The sequence below is a fragment of the Narcine bancroftii genome, chromosome 10 (assembly GCF_036971445.1).
Source record: "Narcine bancroftii isolate sNarBan1 chromosome 10, sNarBan1.hap1, whole genome shotgun sequence".
Taxonomy (NCBI): Eukaryota; Metazoa; Chordata; class Chondrichthyes; order Torpediniformes; family Narcinidae; genus Narcine; species Narcine bancroftii.
Genome location: NC_091478.1, coordinates 98,281,746 through 98,302,540, shown reverse-complemented (window position 1 = coordinate 98,302,540; position 20,795 = coordinate 98,281,746). Strand labels below are relative to the sequence as shown.

The 20,795-nt window shown below is 44.6% G+C and overlaps 1 protein-coding gene across 1 annotated transcript in view; it reads right to left on the bottom strand.

The window, feature by feature from the left end:
* The window catches only part of LOC138745028 (cadherin-8-like), a 190,918-nt gene that overhangs the window by 102,487 nt on the left and 67,636 nt on the right, over positions 1-20,795 (bottom strand). Inside the window, exon 3 of the mRNA XM_069902069.1 lies at positions 4,232-4,351. Within this exon, the coding sequence (XP_069758170.1) occupies positions 4,232-4,351 (120 nt within the window). The remainder of the gene's footprint in view (positions 1-4,231; positions 4,352-20,795) is intronic.

The window sequence follows — 20,795 nt, the reverse complement described above, 5'->3', positions numbered from 1 at the left end:
CCGATGCGCTCTAGTATTTGCCAAAGCCCTTTCCTGCTCACGGTACAGAGCCGTTGTCATACCCACACTCCTGTTCGGCTCCGAATCATGGGTCATCTACCGGCACCACCTATGGCTCCTAGAACGCTTCCACCAGCGATGTCTCTGCTCCATCCTCAACATTCATTGGAGCGCTTACGCCCCTAACGTTGAAGTACTCGAGATGGCAGAGGTCGACAGCATCGAGTCCACGCTGCTGAAGATCCAGCTGCGCTGGATGGGTCACGTCTCCAGAATGGAGGACCATCGCCTTCCCAAGATCCTGTTATATGGCGAGCTCTCCACTGGCCACCGTGACAGAGGTGCACCAAAGAAAAGGTACAAGGACTGCCTAAAGAAATCTCTTGGTGCCACATTGACCACCGCCAGTGGGCTGATAACGCCTCAAACCGTGCATCTTGGCGCCTCACAGTTTGGCGGGCAGCAACCTCCTTTGAAGAAGACCGCAGAGCCCACCTCACTGACAAAAGGCAAAGGAGAAAAAACCCAACACCCAATCCCAACCAACCAATTTTCCCTTGCAACCGCTGCAATCGTGTCTGCCTGTCCCGCATCGGACTTGTCAGCCACAAACGAGCCTGCAGCTGACGTGGACTTTTTACCCCCTCCATAAATCTTCGTCCGCGAAGCCAAGCCAAAGAAGAAGTTAGTTCCTCAGATGTGGGTAAGATCACTGTGAAGTTCATGTTCACCATAGACACATTTATTACCCCATCAGTGGCTGTCCAAGGCTTTGACATTCTGGCCCCTAACCAGTTCACTATCTCCTTCTCTCAGTCATCTTCAGACCAACAGCTCTAACCCATCTATTCTCATATTCCATAGAATTATGGAACACTACAGCTCAGAAACAGGCCCCTCAGCCCGTCTAATCTGCACCAAACTATTATTCTGTCTTGTCCTAATGATCTGCACCAGGACCATAGTCCTTCAAACCCTTCCCATCTATGGCCCTATCCCAATTTTTCTTAAATGTCAAAATTGAACCCGTATTTACCACTTCATCTGGAAGCTCATGCCACACTCTGCGTGAAGAAATTCTCCCTCATGTTCTCTTTAAACATTTCCCTTTCCCCCTTGACCCATGTTCTCCAGTTTCTGTCTCATCTAACCTCAGTTGTAAAAGCAATTCCTTTATACATCTAATTAATATAATGATAATTTTCATGAGCTTGCACTCACATGCATTGTACGATGCAAAGAAATCAAATGAAACTAAAAACAAATAATAATTACAAAAGATAGAAAGTATTGTTACTATTGTGTAGGAAAGCAGTGTGTTCCAGTAATTTTTTTTGCAGTATTTCAGACAATTTTTTTTATGATGTTGGAATAGTTCATGAATAGAGGAACAAGAACAAGTTCCACAATCTGACAGCTGTGGGAAGGAACTGTTCTTGAACCTAGAAGTGCTCGCCTTCAGGCTCCTGAACCTTCTGCTCGAAGGTGACAGTGAGAAGAGGTTGTGACCAGGGTGATGGGGTCCTTTCGGACATTGGCTGAGGCAGAGCAGCACATAGATACCCTGCAATGGTCGGGAGATCAGAGCCTGTGATGGACCTAGGTATGTTTGCAGCCTTCTGCATTCTTGGGCAGTCAAATGACCAAACTGCTTCACCCAAAACTGCAAGAAACTGCAGAAAGTGGTGAATGGAAAATTTCTTTCCTCTGTCAACTCCATCTATGCTCTGCCAACGTATATAAACAGCTAGCATATTAAAACACTCATTCAACCATGGTCAAACGCTCTTCTCCCTCCTTCTGTGGGGAAGAAGATTCACAAGAGTGAAACCACCCATCACCAGATTTAAGGACACATTCTGTCCAAACCTGAATGAATCCTATACAAATAATTTTTTTCTGGTCCAACAGATCTCTCTCTCCCTCTGTAACTCTGTATGTAGGCTTTATTCACTGTGCTTGTGCATGGGTTGATGTGCTGGATAACACAAACTTCTTTCACTGTACATTGAACTAAAATTTGAACTACTGTGGGGTGTTAAAAAATCCATGAGAAGAATCTGTATGTTTTACAGTGTTGGAGAAATATGTTAGTCATCTCCAGGGATGGAGATAAGGTGTTATCCATGAGGTGACTGGGGAAATTTAAAAAAAATTAATTTGATAGAGAGAAATATTACATGTATATATTGTTTAGATATTGTATATAGCTTTTATATAATGAAATACAGAATGAGTCATATATAAATTATACATTGTCTTAAATAATTCTCGAAAAAAGTGAAAAATTCTTATGAGAATTTCACCTCATATTCTAATACTGAGATATACATTGTGATTATCTAAATAGACCAATATCTTCTAGTTGTATAAAAAACAAAAAATAAGAACAAAAGAAAAAAGAACCCTGCTCCCCCTCCCCATACTAAACCTACCCCTTCCACTAAACTCGGTCACCAGCTAATAAATTGGAAAGAATCGAATATCGGCTCTTGGGCATCAGATAGAACCACCCCCCCCCCCCCAGAGCACCCCTGCCTAAATCATCAAATTATGAACATTACTTAGTCCATGAATGGGCCCCATATCTCACCAAATTCAACCTTGATCTCTTTAACAAATTCTAACAAATGAAGGGCTTTAAATAGATGAAAATATTTTTTAATAACATTCATATTTACATCCAATGGTTCTCAACCTTTTTTCTCTTCACTCACATCCCACTTTAAGCATTCCCTATCTCATCAGTGCTTGATTAGTAAGGGATTGCTTAAGGTGGGATGTGAGTGGAAAGGAAAGGTTGAGAATCCCTGTTCTAGACCCAGTTTTTACTGAAATATTTTGTCAATGAGGTACGATTAAAATGATGTTTTCCAAAACTTTTTCTTTCCATCCACATCCCACCTTAAGCAATCCCTTACTATTCACAGAGCACCGATGCCATAGGAAATACTTAAAGTGGTATGTGAGTGAAAAGAAAAAGGTTGAGAACCACTGGGTTACATTTTTATGTGGCATGCATACACAGAGATTAATTTCTTCGGTTTGTTTGGAGGGGAGCTCATTGTATCTGAAGGATGTGTGACCCGAAGTTACCAACCCTGCCCTCCAATCCCCTCCACCACTGATGGGCAAATGGTGAAGAAAAAAACATTCCTGGTCCTGCTGCCGGTCAATTTGCTTGGCTATTATCTGGACGCAAAACATCGACATTGCACCACAATACATGACCGTCTGCCCGTAATGTTGTGCGAAACTTATTTCACAACAATCTAACTCTTTCGTACCTCACACCCACAATCCTCCATTGTTCTTGCATTCATGTGCCTATCTAGGAGTCTTTTGAATGTCTCTATTGTACCAACCTCCACCTCACCCCATCAATGCATTCCAGGCATCTATCACTCTCTGTGTAAAAAAAACTGACCTCTGACATCTTCCCTAACCTTTCCTCCACTCACCTTAAACGGAATGTCCTCTGGTCTTTGCTATTATTGCCCCAGGGAAAAGAAGCGGACTGTCCACCCTATCGAAGCCCCTCATAATCTCATCCTTCGTCACTCCAAAGAGAAAAGCCAGAGCTCTGTCAACCTGGCAACATTGGATCACTGATCCAGAGATATTGCTTGGAATCCCACCATGGTGGCTGGGGAATAGAAATTCAATAAAATTAAAAGCTCTTCTCAATACTGATGACTATTATACTATCACTTTGCTCTAAAAACCCACTCAGTCTTTCAGAGAAGGAAATCAACCATCCTTAACTGATTTGGCATAAATATGAGTACAGTTGTCTTTGACGACAGGAGTTAGGTGTGGTCAATAAGTGCCAGCTTTTATGTCTCATGACTGAAAAATATCCAAAGCAAACCTTGTAACTATCACAATGAATGATCCAAAAGCCAGACCTGAAATAAGGAATTTATTCAAGACCCAACAAGAAAACTCCTTGGGCTTCACTGACCTTAAAGTACAAGGGTAGCATTAAACAGGCATCCACAGATCAGTGCATATGCTCTTAATCTGAGAATTCCCAGGTCCAGGTGACACATAGGAAGTGAGATCGACTATCATGCAATAGCAATTTATTCGTAAGGCATCTCAGCGGAGCGTAAAACTTAGGAAAGGTGAAGTGAGACACACAAGAGACTGCAGTTGCCGGAAGCTGGAGCAGAATGCTATCTGCCGGAGAAGCTCAGGTCGAAAAGCAGACATGATTAGAGTCACTTACCAGTGTGTGGCTCAATTGAAAAGTATGGTTGTCCTTCCAGGATGCTATAGACCAGTTTTGCACTGTTCCCATAGATAGGGTCATCAGCATCTGTGGCAGTTATCCCCACGACAGAAGTGCCTGTAGGAATTCAAGAATAGAACTATGTTTAAGAACAGGGCAACGTCATAGGTCTCAGAAATCCTGACTCACCTTTGATGCCTGGTCATGGGAACTGAATCTCACCAGGATCCTGCCCGAGACTCCGGCTGCACACCCATCCCACAGTCTGCACCCACAATAAACTACAAAGAGTTGTAAACACAGCTTAGGCCATCACGCAAACCAACCTCCCCTCCATTGATTCCACCTACACTCCCGTTACCTTGGGAAAGCAGCAAATCTATTAAAAGACCTGACCAACCTTTGTCGCACACTGTTGGGCAGAGTTTGTAAACATGAATCTGCAGATTCAAGGACAGTTTCTTCCCTTCTGCTATCATGATGTTGCCCTTGCGCTGTTTTAACTGAGCGTTTCCTCTGCATTGCTATGCTCTGCACCATTTGCTGTTTATTGTAGATAAACTTTATTTTGCACGACCTGCCATACTTGACTTGCCTGGATAGCACACAAAACACTTAAACAAGAAGGTCTGGGGTTTAGCAGGACACACAGCATTTACAGGAAGCAAAGGTGACTAATGTTTCAGTACTTGACAAAGATCCCAGGTGAGGTCACCCTTTACTTCCTGTAGATGTCCTGCTGAGTTTCTTCAACACTCTTGTGGATTGCAGAAAGCAAAACAATACGTTTTATTTATATCAGCATGCCCAACAATAAACAGCAACTAGCTCACATTCCAAACTTTATAAGTGAGCTGGACGCCCGATTATCAGGCTTTTCAAACAGTTGAATGGCAAATTATCAGAGTTTTATTACAGCGACCATTCTCTGAGAGAACATATTGCCTTTGCACCAAAAGCACAGCCTGATAGAAGAGGAACTCAGTAGCATCTCAGGCTCTGAACCCTTGGCTCAAATCTCTGTACTGCAATTTTATAGAAGAGATGGCTGGAAGTATTTAGCAGAGGTAACAGTTTGTCTGAGTTAGGGGGGATAGTGAACACCAAATGTGGCTGGTACAGGAAAAACCTTAAAGGGAGAAAGCGTCATTGCCCCATGAAGGTTACCTATGCTTGAGATTGTTGGAAAGGAAGGAGGGAAATATATTTTGCTAAAATGTCTGACCTGTTGATACATTGTCTATCTTTCAAATTACCAGCATTTGCAGCATTTTGCTTCTGTAATTATCTCCATTTGTCCAACGTAACGAGCCTCTGGGGAATTTATTCCGTTGGAATATAAAGTCTTGCTTGACTTCACTTTTTATTCCTGCTTTGCTAATTTTTAAAACATGTCAGGAACGCAATTAAAAGCTACACAGATTTATTTACAAGTATACAGAATTCAAAAGCTGTGACATTTACAGGAAGACTCCATGGGCTGTACTCAAAGTGTAGTGCATAGTTCTGGACAGGATATGGGATAAAAATAGAAAGATACACAATGCTAAAACTGAGAGATTTCAGCTCTCAGGAAAGATTGAACCAGCTAAAAAAAACATCTTTTAAAAAAGACCCAGTGGAAGTCTTTAAAATGAAATATGGGTAGAATGATTTCTCAGGGTCATAAATACACAAGTTTTTCAAGCTTTGTTGGGACCAAGGTAAACTGCCTCAGGATCTTCGTGATGCCACCATCATCACCCTGTACAAAAACAAAGGCGAGAAATCAGACTGCTCAAACTACAGGGGAATCACGTTGCTCTCCATTGCAGGCAAAATCTTCGCTAGGATTCTACTAAATAGAATAATACCTAGTGTCGCCGAGAATATTCTCCCAGAATCACAGTGCGGCTTTCGCGCAAACAGAGGAACCACTGACATGGTCTTTGCCCTCAGACAGCTCCAAGAAAAGTGCAGAGAACAAAACAAAGGACTCTACATCACCTTTGTTGACCTCACCAAAGCCTTCGACACCGTGAGCAGGAAAGGGCTTTGGCAAATACTAGAGCGCATCGGATGTCCCCCAAAGTTCCTCAACATGATTATCCAACTGCACGAAAACCAACAAGGTCGGGTCAGATACAGCAATGAGCTCTCTGAACCCTTCTCCATTAACAATGGCGTGAAGCAAGGCTGTGTTCTCGCACCAACCCTCTTTTCAATCTTCTTCAGCATGATGCTGAACCAAGCCATGAAAGACCCCAACAATGAAGACGCTGTTTACATCCGGTACCGCACGGATGGCAGTCTCTTCAATCTGAGGCGCCTGCAAGCTCACACCAAGACACAAGAGAAACTTGTCCGTGAACTACTCTTTGCAGATGATGCCGCTTCAGTTGCCCATTCAGAGCCAGCTCTTCAGCGCTTGACGTCCTGCTTTGCGGAAACTGCCAAAATGTTTGGCCTGGAAGTCAGCCTGAAGAAAACTGAGGTCCTCCATCAGCCAGCTCCCCACCATGACTACCAGCCCCCCCACATCTCCATCGGGCACACAAAACTCAAAACGGTCAACCAGTTTACCTATCTCGGCTGCACCATTTCATCAGATGCAAGGATCGACAATGAGATAGACAACAGACTCGCCAAGGCAAATAGCGCCTTTGGAAGACTACACAAAAGAGTCTGGAAAAACAACCAACTGAAAAACCTCACAAAGATAAGCGTATACAGAGCCGTTGTCATACCCACACTCCTGTTCGGCTCCGAATCATGGGTCCTCTACCGGCACCACCTACGGCTCCTAGAACGCTTCCACCAGCGTTGTCTCCGCTCCATCCTCAACATCCATTGGAGCGCTCACACCCCTAACGTCGAGGTACTCGAGATGGCAGAGGTCGACAGCATCGAGTCCACGCTGCTGAAGATCCAGCTGAGCTGGATGGGTCACGTCTCCAGAATGGAGGACCATCGCCTTCCCAAGATCGTATTATATGGCGAGCTCTCCACTGGCCACCGTGACAGAGGTGCACCAAAGAAAAGGTACAAGGACTGCCTAAAGAAATCTCTTGGTGCCTGCCACATTGACCACCGCCAGTGGGCTGATAACGCCTCAAACTGTGCATCTTGGCGCCTCACAGTTTGGCGGGCAGCAGCCTCCTTTGAAGAAGACCGCAGAGCCCACCTCACTGACAAAAGGCAAAGGAGGAAAAACCCAACACCCAACCCCAACCAACCAATTTTCCCTTGCAACCGCTGCAATCGTGTCTGCCTGTCCCGCATCGGACTGGTCAGCCACAAACGAGCCTGCAGCTGACGTGGACTTTTTACCCCCTCCATAAATCTTCGTCCGCGAAGCCAAGCCAAAGAAAGAAATACACAATAGTTGAAGACAGCAATGTGATAATAGCCCAACATTTAAATGGAGAGAAGAAGGCCATTCTGCCCAGCTGGTCCATACTGACCAGTGGGCACCTTTCAAATTAATCCCATCACCCTACCCTTGTCCAATAGCCCTCGAGTCCTGATTGATCCATGTTCATCTGGATATTTCTCAGCCACCCAATTTCCAGCACTCCCTCAGGCTGTGTATTCCAGGTATTCACCACTCTCTGGGTGCAGAAGGTCCGCTAATGTCCCCTCTAAATCTCTTCCCCATCATTCCAAACCAATTGCTTTATCTACCTCTGACATTGGGAAAAGTTTTCTGTGATCTACTGATTGTTTGAACCAAATCAGCCTCACATTAATAACATTGGGTGGTGTTTGCTCTATATTAACTGATCTTTCTCTCCGTAACTGTGTTTTACTTGCTGTTCTCTCTTTGCGTTGACCAGCTGGTCTGTTCCAGACAAACCCTTTCACTGTACCTCAGTACATATGTGACAATAAACTTCAACTGAATGATGTTTATAGAGGAAACTTTTTCTGGTCCTGGATACCAGAAATAACTTCTGGATTTTTTTTTTCCATTGAAATGCTCTTTAAACCTCATCTGAGGTCATGGATGGGTTGTTATTTTAGTCTTGGCCTGATGTGTTTGGCACAGTGACACAGCTGGCAGAGTGCCTGCTTCACAGCTGCAGTGAGCCATGCTTGATTCTGACTGTGAATGCTGTCTGTGTGGGGTTTGCATGTTCTGCCTGCGACTAAAATGGAGCTCCTGTTTTTCAAGTTAGTCGGTTAATTGGTCTCTGCAAAATTATCCCAAGGTGAATGGTAGAACCTGGGGAGATTAGATTAGAAAACACAAAAGATAAAGTGGAGTTGGATAAGTGTAAAAGTGGGAGCTTAACGTTGGGCGTGGACTCAGTCAACTGAAGGGCACGCTCCATGCTGTATCTATGATTATACGTCACCAACTGCAACACTTCCTCAGTGGGTCATTGGACTGCCGCTCATAGTATTCAGTATTAATCCCACAGAATATAAGTTCAACTCGTAAATTTTTCACTCAGATACAGAACTGGTGTTCATTGCAAGTTATACATAGTCTATAACACATTTCATAACCTTTAGTTACCATGATGACCTGAACTTCATCATTGATTTGGTTTTTGCTCTTCAGCTGAAGCCTCTTTCCTTCCACTACCTACTCTCAGGTTGCCAATGTCTCATCATGAGAAGGCCGATCTTCCACCTTCTCAGACCTGACGCAAACGAGTAATGAGAGTTTATTGTCATAGACACAAGTACAATGTACAGACGCAGTAAAATTCTTACTTGCTGCATCCAGCAGATACACCAAATACCACAATTTGCCAAGACTGAAAAAGAGCTAATAGATAGAGAAGGATAAGTCAATAAATATTCACTGTTGCATTTTGTGCAAAAGCTAACTGGCTAATGCAGAGTCTTTAAACGTGACGAGCTCCGAACAAGATTGCAGAAGCAGAGGGACATCAGGGATCGCTCTGTGATGTGTTTTACTGAGACATGGAGCTGAATGAAAGCATTTCTGACTGCATTTCACTGCAGTCAGAGGACTTCACCATCCATTGCACATAAACAGACACTGGTGTCAGGTAAAGGAAGAGGCTTCATCGTGGTGCACTAACAGAACGGTTAGATCCCAGCCCTGCCTCCTCCTCCTAGAACATCTGGCAATCACGTGTCATGCATTCTATCTTCTGATAGAGTTTTCCCCTATCATCCTGGTTGCCATATACAATGGGAACATCAGACTGGCAATGGAGGGGCTGTGCCCTGTAATCAGCACCCATGAGACATCACAATCTGATGTTTTTTAAACATTATAGGAGATTTCAACCAGGCCAGCCTGAAGAAGTCTCTGGCAAATTACCATTAGCATACTACCTGCACAACCAGAGGAGCCAACATATTTGATCAATGCTACACTGCCATCAGGCTGAAGTTGGTGAAAGTATGGTGGACAGAGGTGGAGGATACCTGCAGAGCTGTTTTGAATGGACCATATTCAAGAATTGTATTCAAATTTGAATGACTATGCCACAGCTGTCAGTGATTTTTTATCAGGACCTGTGTGCAGAGCGGGTGCCCATGCATACATACTGTGAGTACCCTAATCAAAAGACATGGTGGAACCAAAGGTTTCGCAGCATGCTGAGAGCTAGGTCAATGGCATTTAAGATCAGTGATCCAGATCTCCATAGAAAGACCAGGTACGACTGAGGGAAGACTATCTTAACGGCAAAGAAATAATTCCAAGTAAGTTGGAAACAGAAACAGATACACGATGGCAGGGCTTGCAGGCCATGACATCCTACAAGACAAAACCAGACATCATAAATGACTGCAATGCTTCACTCCCTAATGAGCTGAATACCTTTTAAGCCCACTTTGAAAAGGAGAATTCAACTGCAACATTGAGAATCCCTACAGAAGCTGGCACCCTAATGATATCTGTTTCAGAGGCCAAAGTCAGAACATCCTTCAAGGGGGTGAATCCTCTTGAGGCATTAGGCCCTGATGGCGTGCCTGGCAGGGTACTCAAAGCTGTGCCAACAAACTAGCTAGGCTGTGCATGGACATTTTTAATCACTGCTGCAGTTGGAGATCCCCACCTGCTTGAAAAGGCATAAATGATCCCAGTCCCCAAGAAGAGTTGAGTGAGATACCACATTGACTCTTGCCCAGTAGCACTCACACCTACTGTAATGAAATGCTTGAGAGGTTGGTCATGGCCAGAATTAACTTGCATCCAAGCAAGGACCTGGACACAATGCAATTTTCGTCACATTAATCATTCCACAGCCCATGCAATCTCACTTGCTCTCCATTCAGTCTTGAATCGCCTGTAAAACAGCAATACCTACATCAGGCTACTTTTCATCTATTATAGCTCTGCTTTGAACTCCATCATCTCCTCAATACTGGTCAGCAGTCCTCAAAACTTGGGCCTCTGCACCCCTCTCTGCAACTAGATCCATAACTTCCACATCGGAAGGCCTCAGTCATTGGAGATCAGTAACAACATCTCCTCCTCACTGACAATCAACACAGGTGCACCTCAAGGATGCATTCTTAACCCACTGTTCTGTTCTCGACATGCACGACTGTGCAATTAGGCACAATTGAAATGCTATCCGCAAATTTTCCGACGACACCACAGTTGTCAACAGAATCACAGAGAGCAATGGGGAAGTGTACAGGAGGGAGATGGATCAGCTAGTTGAATGGTGTCACAAGAACCACCTTGAACTCAATGTTAGCAAAACTAACCAAATGATTGTGGATTTCAGGAAGGGGAATCGAGGAGAACACAGGAGGGGTCAGCAGTGGAAAGGGTAAGGAACTTCAAATTCCTGGGAGTCTGATCTATCATGAAGAAGGCTCGCCAACCTCTACATTTTGTTAGGAGTTTGAGGGGATTTGATACACCACCAAAGGCTCATGCAAATTTCTGTAAATGTACTGTGGAGAGTGCTCTAATTCATTGCATCACTGAGGAGGTATGACGTTACCAATGCACAGGACTTAAACAGGCTACAGAGAGTTGTACACCTGGCCAGCACCATCAGTGGCATCTCCACTCCATTAAGGACATCTGAAAGAAGCAGTGTCTCAAGAAAGCAGCTTCTATAATCAAGGACATTCTCCACACAGGCCATGTCCTTTTCTCACTGCTGCAATCAGGAAGGAGGTAGAGGAGCCTGAAGAAACACAATCAATGTTACAAAAACAGCTTCTTCATCTCCACCATCAGATTTCTAAATGGACACTAGGTCACTTTACAGAATTATAATTTATAGTAAATTTGCACATACAATTCACAAACAGCAAATTTTATGACAATAAACTGGATTGTGATTCTAAGAAAAAAAAAATGACATTTCTGACATAGATCTTTTGGTGATCTCAGAGCCTGATAGCTGTTGGATTTTTAAAAAATGTTCTTGAACCTCGAGGTGGTAAATTTTTGGGATTCTGTACCTTCTGCCTGAAGGTAGCAGTGAGCAGAACTTGTAACCATGGAGATGGACAACTGCCTTCTTGAGGCAGTGGCTCACGTAGATATTTCCAGTGGATGGGAGGTGAAAGACTTGGCTTGGCTTGCCACTTTCAGAAACCTGAGCATACTGTATGTGGCAAACAATGTAAGTGATCATTGTACAGAAGAAACATGAACAATTCCATGAAACACTGCCAGATGGAAATTGCGCATGGGCTTCCAGGCTGAGCCCTGGATGTTTAAGTCAAATTTTAAAAATTATATCAATTATTCAGGTACAATGTGACCATGTCCAAACGCATTCTTGGAACTGCAGGTTGAGTAGTTAATGAATGTATTACTGAAGTAAGGATTTTATGGAAATCGATCTGACAAAAAGTAGAATGTTTCGTAAACTGTTGAAATATTAGACAGTTAAATAATAGCTTTTAAATAGCTTTCAAATCTTCTATTGAATATTAATCCTTGCACTTACTCAGCAACTTTCCCTGGTATGAGTTATCTGAGGCCAAATATTTGCTGGTTCTTGCTGAACTTTAATGGTAGAAGGCTCAATTCTCCAAGGCTTTTGTTGAAGGTTCATCTCTTGCCCTTCAAGACCGACGCATCAGTTGAGGAGGGACTGAAGCTGAAATTGAGGGGGCGCTTCCAATTTTCATGCACCTGATCTTTGAAGCCATCTGGTGTCAGAGTTAACAAAGGTTGGCACAGGGTTCAGGGCACTGAAATGGCGAGGTGAGAGCTCAGAATCGATTTACATCAATCCTAACATTAATGCTGATTGCCTGGGATTCTCTAATGAGAGGTGTTCCCCTGACCCTGGTAATGTTTTATTGAAGTAACAAATGAAGCCCTAGGAATACACTCACATCACTAGATTCCAATTGCAGTAGGTTTTCAACAATTCAGTTCATTTCATTCTTCTCATTTCCCTTTTGTGTTCCCCCTTCTGTTTTATCTTTCTGAATACAAAGTGGGTTAGATTCAAGATTCCTCTATCATCACCTAATACAGGTATTCCTGACTTATGACAGTAATTCAAACCAAAGGATCGGTCGTATCTCAGAATGGACGCATGTCAAAATTGTGCGCATTTGTCAAAAATTCTAAAGAAAAATTTTAAATTTGCACAGTTTATGTTGTATTTGACCAACAGGGATACAAGACATGTAAGAGCATGTGTACTACCTTGCTAGTCAGTGTCCCAGGGTCTGTAGGCTGGGCGTGGCCATCTTGATTCCTGTGTGCATGAAGGAGTCTTCGGTTGGGACATGCGCGAGAGTTAAGCGCCCTAATGATATTGGACTTGCACCCTTAATTCTCATGCATGCACCAGCCGAACTCCAATACGTGAACCTACTGCACGACAGACCCCGAGATGCTGACTAATAAGGTAAGTACACGTATTTCAGCTTTTACATCAAATACATGAACTGCATAGATTTTATATTTTTCTTTAAAATTTTAAACAAATTTTTGGTTATACGTGCAGATGGACAGAAGTTGCACAGGTCACATGTCGGGGAGTTCCGAATATGTGGTATTACCTGAAAATTCCCTCAGCATGCCAAAGGCAGTCAAAGAGTTGCAATTAGCGTCATCCGACATCTCTTACAATAAGAGAGAAAGAGAAGCAAAAGAGAGTCCCTTCAGAATCACTGAGTGCCCATGGATTTGCCTCTATTGTTTCCACCACCTCTAGAGCTGCACAGACTCCTGTTCAATCCATTAACAACCCAAGCTCAAGGACTAAGCCTCTGACGTGACCAGGATGCTTTTCACCCCCGAGGTCCTTCAGGAGTCTACAGCACCTTCTCGAATCCCAGTTCCGATACCTGGTTCCCAACAGCTAGTCACTAGCAGTCAGCAGCCTATATTGGTCCATTCATCACAAGTCACCAGTATCCTGTCTGGATCCCTCAGCCAATGAAACTCTCGCTGGACCGCTCCAATGGTCTCTGTCTTACAAGGTCATTTCCAAGGCTTCTCCTTCCAAGGTTTCTTCCCATTTCTGAGGCCCTTTGCTAGTCCACTGCTCTCCTGGAGACGGCAACCCTTTATGACTGTTGCACAACACAGGATCCGCTATCTTAGGCATCCCTTTAGATAAGATTATGGCTAATCAATAGCGAAATCTACCCATTTACCTCCTCAGTACCGTTTCAAACCTTTTTTTTTTAAATCACATTCCAATTTGCCTTAAAATATGCCATAACACAACTTCTATTGAACTATGGGGAAGACGTTTCAAGGGCTCTTCACCATCTGAGGATTAAAAAATTCACCTCTTCATTGCTGACTTTAAATTGGGTGACTGAACTATTTCAAACGGTGATCCCAAGATCTAGATTCTTTCAGATGAGGAAACATTCTCCTCACATCCAACTTCTCAGGATCCCTCAGGATATAATTATGCATTTTGATCAATACTGAGCTTTCTGACTTGAAGCATTGACATTTCTTTTCCTCCTACTGGCGCTGCTTGACCCCTTAAGTTCTCCCAGCCAGTCATCTGAAATGTCCGCCTTCTTCCACAAACGTGACTTCTCCTCCACCACCATCAACTCAGCCCTTACATCTGCTCTGGCCCCCTCTGCCTCCAGATGTAACAGATGTATGATTCCCCTTGTCCTTACCTACCACCCCACCCTGCATCCAACACATAATCCTCTGCAATTTCTGCCATCTATGACATGATCCCACTTTTAGATACATTGTCTCCTCCCCTCTCTAACCTTCCTTAGAGACTGCTCCCTGCATGACTCCCTCATTTACTTAACCCTCCCCACCATTTGACCCCTGCCCCCACCCGGCACCTTCCCCTCTGGCCACACTTGTGCCCACACCTCTGGCCCCAAACAGTCCTTTCAAGTGAAGCAACCCTTCACGTGAACTTGCGTTTCTGTTGCATCCAGTGCTCCTTTTTTGGATTTTTGACATCGGAAAGAATGAGTACAGACTGTAAGATCGCTTGACTGAGCACCTTCGCTCTGCCCACATCAGTGACAGGGATCTCCCAGTTGCCAACCATTTCAATTCAGTATCCGACTCCCATAGTAACATTTCTGACTATGGCGGCGAGTATTATACCACCAAGGCCACCTGTAAACTGGTGGATCAACACTTTATTTTCTATCTGAGCACTCTCCAACCAGAAGGTATTAACATCGACTTCAGGGATGTTTCTCTTAACCTTCTCTCTCTCTCTCTTCCCTTTGTGTTCTTTCCCTTAACTCTCCACCCCCTTCTCTCTCTATTCACAGAGGAATCCCTCCTCCCTCTGCTTACTTCTGTGCCCCATATCCACATATTACCTCCTGCCTTTGGGTCCTCCCTTCCCCATATGCCTCCTTCCCCCCTTACCATTTTCTTTGGGTGCCTGCTAAACATTTTTGCATACCTCGTTGAAGGTGCTCAAGCCCAAAATGTTGGGTTTTGTATCTTTATCTTTGCTACAGAAAGTGCCCTGTTTGACCTGCTGAGTTTCTCCAGTGTCATGTTTTTACTTCAATCATGGTGTCTGCAGACTATTGTATTTTACTTCTCCCAGCAGGTTGTTCAGTGCTCCAGATTCCAGCATCTGCAGGCTCTCATGTCTTCACTTACCTAAACGCCAGCTAATGTATGGCAGCCCTGAGACAATGTGCGCGTTCCGGGCATTAGTCCAGTTTACCTTCTAACTATTTATTATGCAGTAGCATCCTTCCTTATAATTCTAATTCCACACTGCTGGAATAATCCATGTCAGTAGTCTGCAGGAAGTTTGGGCGTATGGTATTGTGCCAGCACTTGCTTGAAGGGCACTCAGTCCAGCAGGACCAGCTGTGAATCTGGCAGGAGTCACCCGGTGAAGACAAACGAAGATGAGTGGCGGGTAAGCCAAGGGCAAAGCAATGTAGCAAATCCAAACCCAGTGGTGTGTTTAAGCTCCGTGCTCAGATGCTGGGCTGCCTGCCACAGAGGCACTACATTTAGGTTTAATCAGCCTGAGTAATTAATTATTCTATGACTGTATCAGCAACTTCACCAAAGCCAGGAGATGCCTGGCTCTTGTAATACTCCGCGAGATGTTAGCTGAACTTGGGGTTCTTCTGTCATCTTCAGTAAAATTAGATTCTTTTTCACCCAAATAAAAAGAAAAGCAACTTACTATGGGAGTCGGATGCTGAATTGAAATGGTTGGCAACTGGGAGATCCCTGTCACTGATGTGGGCAGAGCGAAGGTGCTCAGTCAAGCAATCTTGCAGCTTAATAATCCACATCATTGAAAAAGCACATCAGAAACTTCACCTTGTCATGGAAACTATTTGGCCCATTGCATCTACATTCTAAGAATTCTTCAGTGGTTTGGCATGTGGTCAAACACTCCACCACACTTTTACAGGGTGTACTGTGGAAAGTGAACCAACTAGTTACATCTTGAGTCCTCAGGAGCACAGACAGCTGCACAGAGTAGTTCTTTCTTTGGCTTGGCTTCACGGATGAAGATTCATGGAGGGGTATGTCCACGTTTGCTGCAGGCTCATTGGTGACTGACAAGTCCGATGCAGGACAGGCAGGCACGGTTGCAGCGATTGCAAGGGAAAATTGGTTGGTTGGGGTTGGGTGTTGGGTTTTTCCTCCTTTGTCTTTTGTTAGTGAGATGGGCTCTGTGGTCTTCTTCAAAGGAGGTTGCTGCCCGCCGAATTGTGAGGCACCAAGATGCACAGTTGGAGGCAATATCAGCCCACTGGCAGTGGTCAATATGGCAGGCACCAAGAGATTTCTTTAAGCAGTCCTTGTACTTCTTCTTTGGTGCACCTCTGTCTCGGTGGCCAGTGGAGAGCTCGCCATAGAACACGATCTTGGAAAGGCGATGGTCCTCCATTCTGGAGATGTGACCCACCCAGAGCAGTTGGGTCTTCAGCAGCATGGATTCGATGCCTGCGGACTCTGCCAGCTCGAGTACTTGGATGCTGGTGATGAAGTCATTCCAATGAATGTTGAGGATGGAGCGGAGACAGCGCTGATGGAAGCGTTCTAGGAGCCGTAGGTGATGCCGGTAGAGGACCCATGATTCGGAGCCAAACAGGAGCGTGGGTATGACAATGGCTCTGTACACGCTGATCTTTCTTCAGGTGGTTGTTTTTCCAGACTCTTTTGTATAGTCTTCCAAAGGCGCTATTTGTCTGTTGTCTATCTCTTTGTCGATCCTTGCATCAGATGAAATGGTGCAGCCGAGGTAGGTGAACTGGTTGACCGTTTTGAGTTCAGTGTGCCCGATGGAGATGTTGGGGGGCTGGTGGTCAAGGTGGGGAGCTAGCTGACGGAGGACCTCAATTTTCTTCAGGCTGACTTCCAGGCCAAATATTTTGGCAATTTCCGCCAAACAGGACGTCACGCGCTGGAGAGCTGGCTCTGAATGGGCAACTAGAGTGGCGTCATCTGCAAAGAGTAGTTCACCGACAAGTTGCTCTTGTAGTTAATCCAGCCACATTCTTCATGGGCACAGACCTCTCAATATGAGGCATTACCTCAAGAAGAGAGGCAACATCACAAAGGACCCCGGTCACAACCTCTCCTCACTGCTCCCTGCAGGCAGAACATACAAGCTATAGAAGCGTGAAGTCCATCAGGTCCAGATACATGAAGAGTGTAATACCGAGAAGTGCTGGAGAACCTCAGCAGGTCATGCAGTGTTAAGTGGAAGCAAAAGTAGTAACGTCCAATGTTTCGCTCCTGAGCCCTTCGCCAAAGTACGAGCAGAAAATAGGCAGGTGCACGAATAAAAATGTTGGGGGAGGAGAGAAGGGGAAGGGGGAGCGTTCAATTGGAATATTAGGTGTTGCTCCTCCAAATTGCAGGTGGCTTCAATGAGGCAGTGTATGAGGCCATAGACAGACAAGTCAGTGTGGGAATGGTGCATAGAATTGAAATGGTTGGCCACTGGGAGGTCTCCACTATTGCATCAGAGTGAAGGTGCTCAACAAAATGATGCCCCATTCTGAGGCAGCTTCTTGGATGCAGAGGAAACAGCGGGAGCACGAGATGATCCCTGGCGATTCATAACTATTGCTTGGGGTCCTGAAAGGTGGTGAGGTGCAAGTGTAGCATTACAAGTGACATTAATATTGACTTCTCAATTTCCATTAGGCCCCTCCCTCTCTCTTTCCCTAATCTCCTGTCACATTTTCTCTAGCTCCTGACCCACTTCCCTTCCCTCTCCATTCAGAGAGCTACCCCCTCCCCCTATCAGGTTTTTCCTTCTCTCCCACCTATATGCACCCACGACCACTTGTTTGCTTCCTCGTGCTCCTTTTCTGCCCTTTTCCTCCTCACCCCAACTTTCAGGTGCCTGCCTGCTTCCTGCTCATACCTTGAAGAAGGGCTCAGGACTGAAGTGTGGGTTATAATTCCTTTCCTTCCTATAGATGCTACGTGACCTGCTGAGCTTTCCCAGCACTCATGTGGATTGCAGTCACATCACCTCCAGATTTTCCTGTGTAATTCAAGGTTCAAGAACAGTTCATTTTCCAAAAGATATCATGCTCTTAAACCTCCCCGTAATACCCTAACTCTTCCCAGAAACGACTCCAGGGCCACAAAAGATTTGAAGCACTATTGAAATGTCTTTTTTTTTAAAAAGAAGCATAGAATCATAGAAAAGTAAAGCACAGAAACAGGCCCTTCCAACTATTCTTCTACCTAGTCGCACTGACCTGCACCCAATCAATAGGCCTCCTATCAATGCATTTCAGATTTCTATCAATATCCTTTTTCAAGGCAACTTCAGATTGTTTGCAATCTGTTGCTGCTTGTGGGAGCTTGCTGTGTGCAAAGTAACTATGCACAAGTTGGAACTATCATAGGATCAACATTTCTGGAGCACACGGTGGGCAGCCAAATGCTTCAGTATCTTCTGCGAGGAATTTGAAAGTTGCCTTCACACTGGGTTGACTCTTCAAAGTTTAGCTGCATTGTTTGCATATCTCTTCATAATAACTCATTCCATTGTGCCTGCCTCTTTCTGTCATTGAGATTTAAAACTCCAACTGCTACTTGTCTAACAGCTCTGTGGAATGTCATATCTGTTATGAAAAGGCACCGTTTCTGCTTAGTGCATGACCTGAGATCAGATGAGAGCTTCAAGTCAGTCAGTGTAAGAGTTCATATCCTTTCAGGTTCTGCTTGTGCAATTATGCATCGATTCCAATACACTGTCGGAATAAGAAAATCAGCCTGTGCACTCCATCACAGGAATCAGATTCAAGGCTCTTGGCTCTTAACTGTCATCAATAACTCCATTCTCCTTGTGGCAATGGGAGAATTGTCTCCCCACAGTCGGGGCATCTCCAGCGAGTGGCCAGTGGATTAGGATGAGGGGTGGATGACTTGGAAGGACTCGGAGGAAGAATGCATCACCGGGGGGTGTTTTGGAATCAGGGATGAGAAGCCCAAAGGGCAGGGGAGGCCAGTAATCTCACAGCATTCAGGATATGTCAAAACAAGCACCGGAATGGCCAAGGAATGGGCTGAGTGTTGGTAATTGGGATCGATTCAGGTCAGCAGACACACGGTGAGCTGAAGCGCATATTTCGTGTTGCATGACTCAAAGACATGCTTAGGAAAGAGTTGCATCTCTGAGGCACATTTTTGTGGCTTCGAGATGTACCCAAGGGCTTTACTGCCAGCTCTAAATTTTTTGGAAGTTTTGCCATCATTGCAATGTGTAAAACCCAGCAAACAATGGGTGCACACCAAGAACATTCTGATTATAACAAAAAATGCGAGCTAATGCTGTTGAATGAGGTTTTATGGCTGAGAACATCTGGAGGGACACTGTGAAATTGAACAACAGACTCTTTTACACCAGATGAGGTCCTAGTTGAAAACAGCAATCGGAAAGACACATCAGATTTTCAAGTAAGTCACTGTGAAGAGAATTGTACATGGGCACCTGAATTTTAAAATGAATGGGTCATCATTATCAGAACTTAATATAGGTCAGAATGTGCAGAACTGATGGATAGACGGGATGTGATGAGGCGACATGGAGACTGCCACATTCTGGACGAAGGACATCTAGGAACATTTGGAGACAGGAGGACAGGAAGAAAATAACTGAATGAATATCTGAAGGCAACAAAGGCAGGTATGGCCCAAATAAAATTGTCTCACTGTACTTCACGTTCTTGATCTCACAAGTTGAGAAAGATCGACTGCCAATCTTGGCAGGGTACCATTTTTCTCAACACCACCATTACCACCACCCAAAGGTTTGGGGCTCTATGTACTTATCCAGAGGTCAGCATCACTAAAGGTTAACCTGAGCATTCTTATTACTTCAAGAGAAACACAAATGTCTGCAGATGCCGGGATTGTATCAAACACACAAAAATGCTGGAGGGACTTGGCAGGTCACACAGTGTCCATAGGAGTTAAAGATATGAAACCAATGTTTTGTTCCAGAGCCCTTCCTCAAGGTATAAGTAAAAGGTAGTTAGGTGCCAGAATAAAAAGACTAGGGGAAAAGGAAAGGGCAGGGGGTGGAGCACAGGCCAACAAGAGAATAGGAGAAAAAAGGTGAGAAATGATCGGGGGAGGGGGCAGCTCTGTGAATGCAGAGTGGGAGAAAAGGAGACGGATGTAAAGAGAAAGAGTGTGAGAGAGAAACAGACACAGAAAAGGAGAAATAGGGATGGGGAAGGGGAGAGATGTGGTTTGGGGTCAGGGGAGATAATGACAAGTTGATGTTAATCCCATCCGGTTGGAGAATGCCCAGACAGAACATTAGGTGTTGTTCTTTCAATCTGTAGGCACCCCCAGTCTGTCAATGCATACACATACGTGTTGGTATGGAAACTGGGGCAGGGAACTGAAATAGGATGCCACTATGTGATCACCGCTATTGCAGTTGACAGACTGAAGATGTTTAGCAAAGTGATCTCCCAGTCTCCATCCAGCCTCTGGTCCAGAGGACACCATAACAGGAGCACTGAGTGCAGTAGATGACCCCTACAGGTTCACAACTGAAATGCTGCTTCACTTGGAAAGACTGATTGGGGCCTCAAATGGTGGCTCCATGATGCTCAACAACCATTTTCTGGCCAAACGTTTTCAAACTAAACTTCTCAAGTTGCTTCTGGACACTGTGACATTAGCTTCATGAAA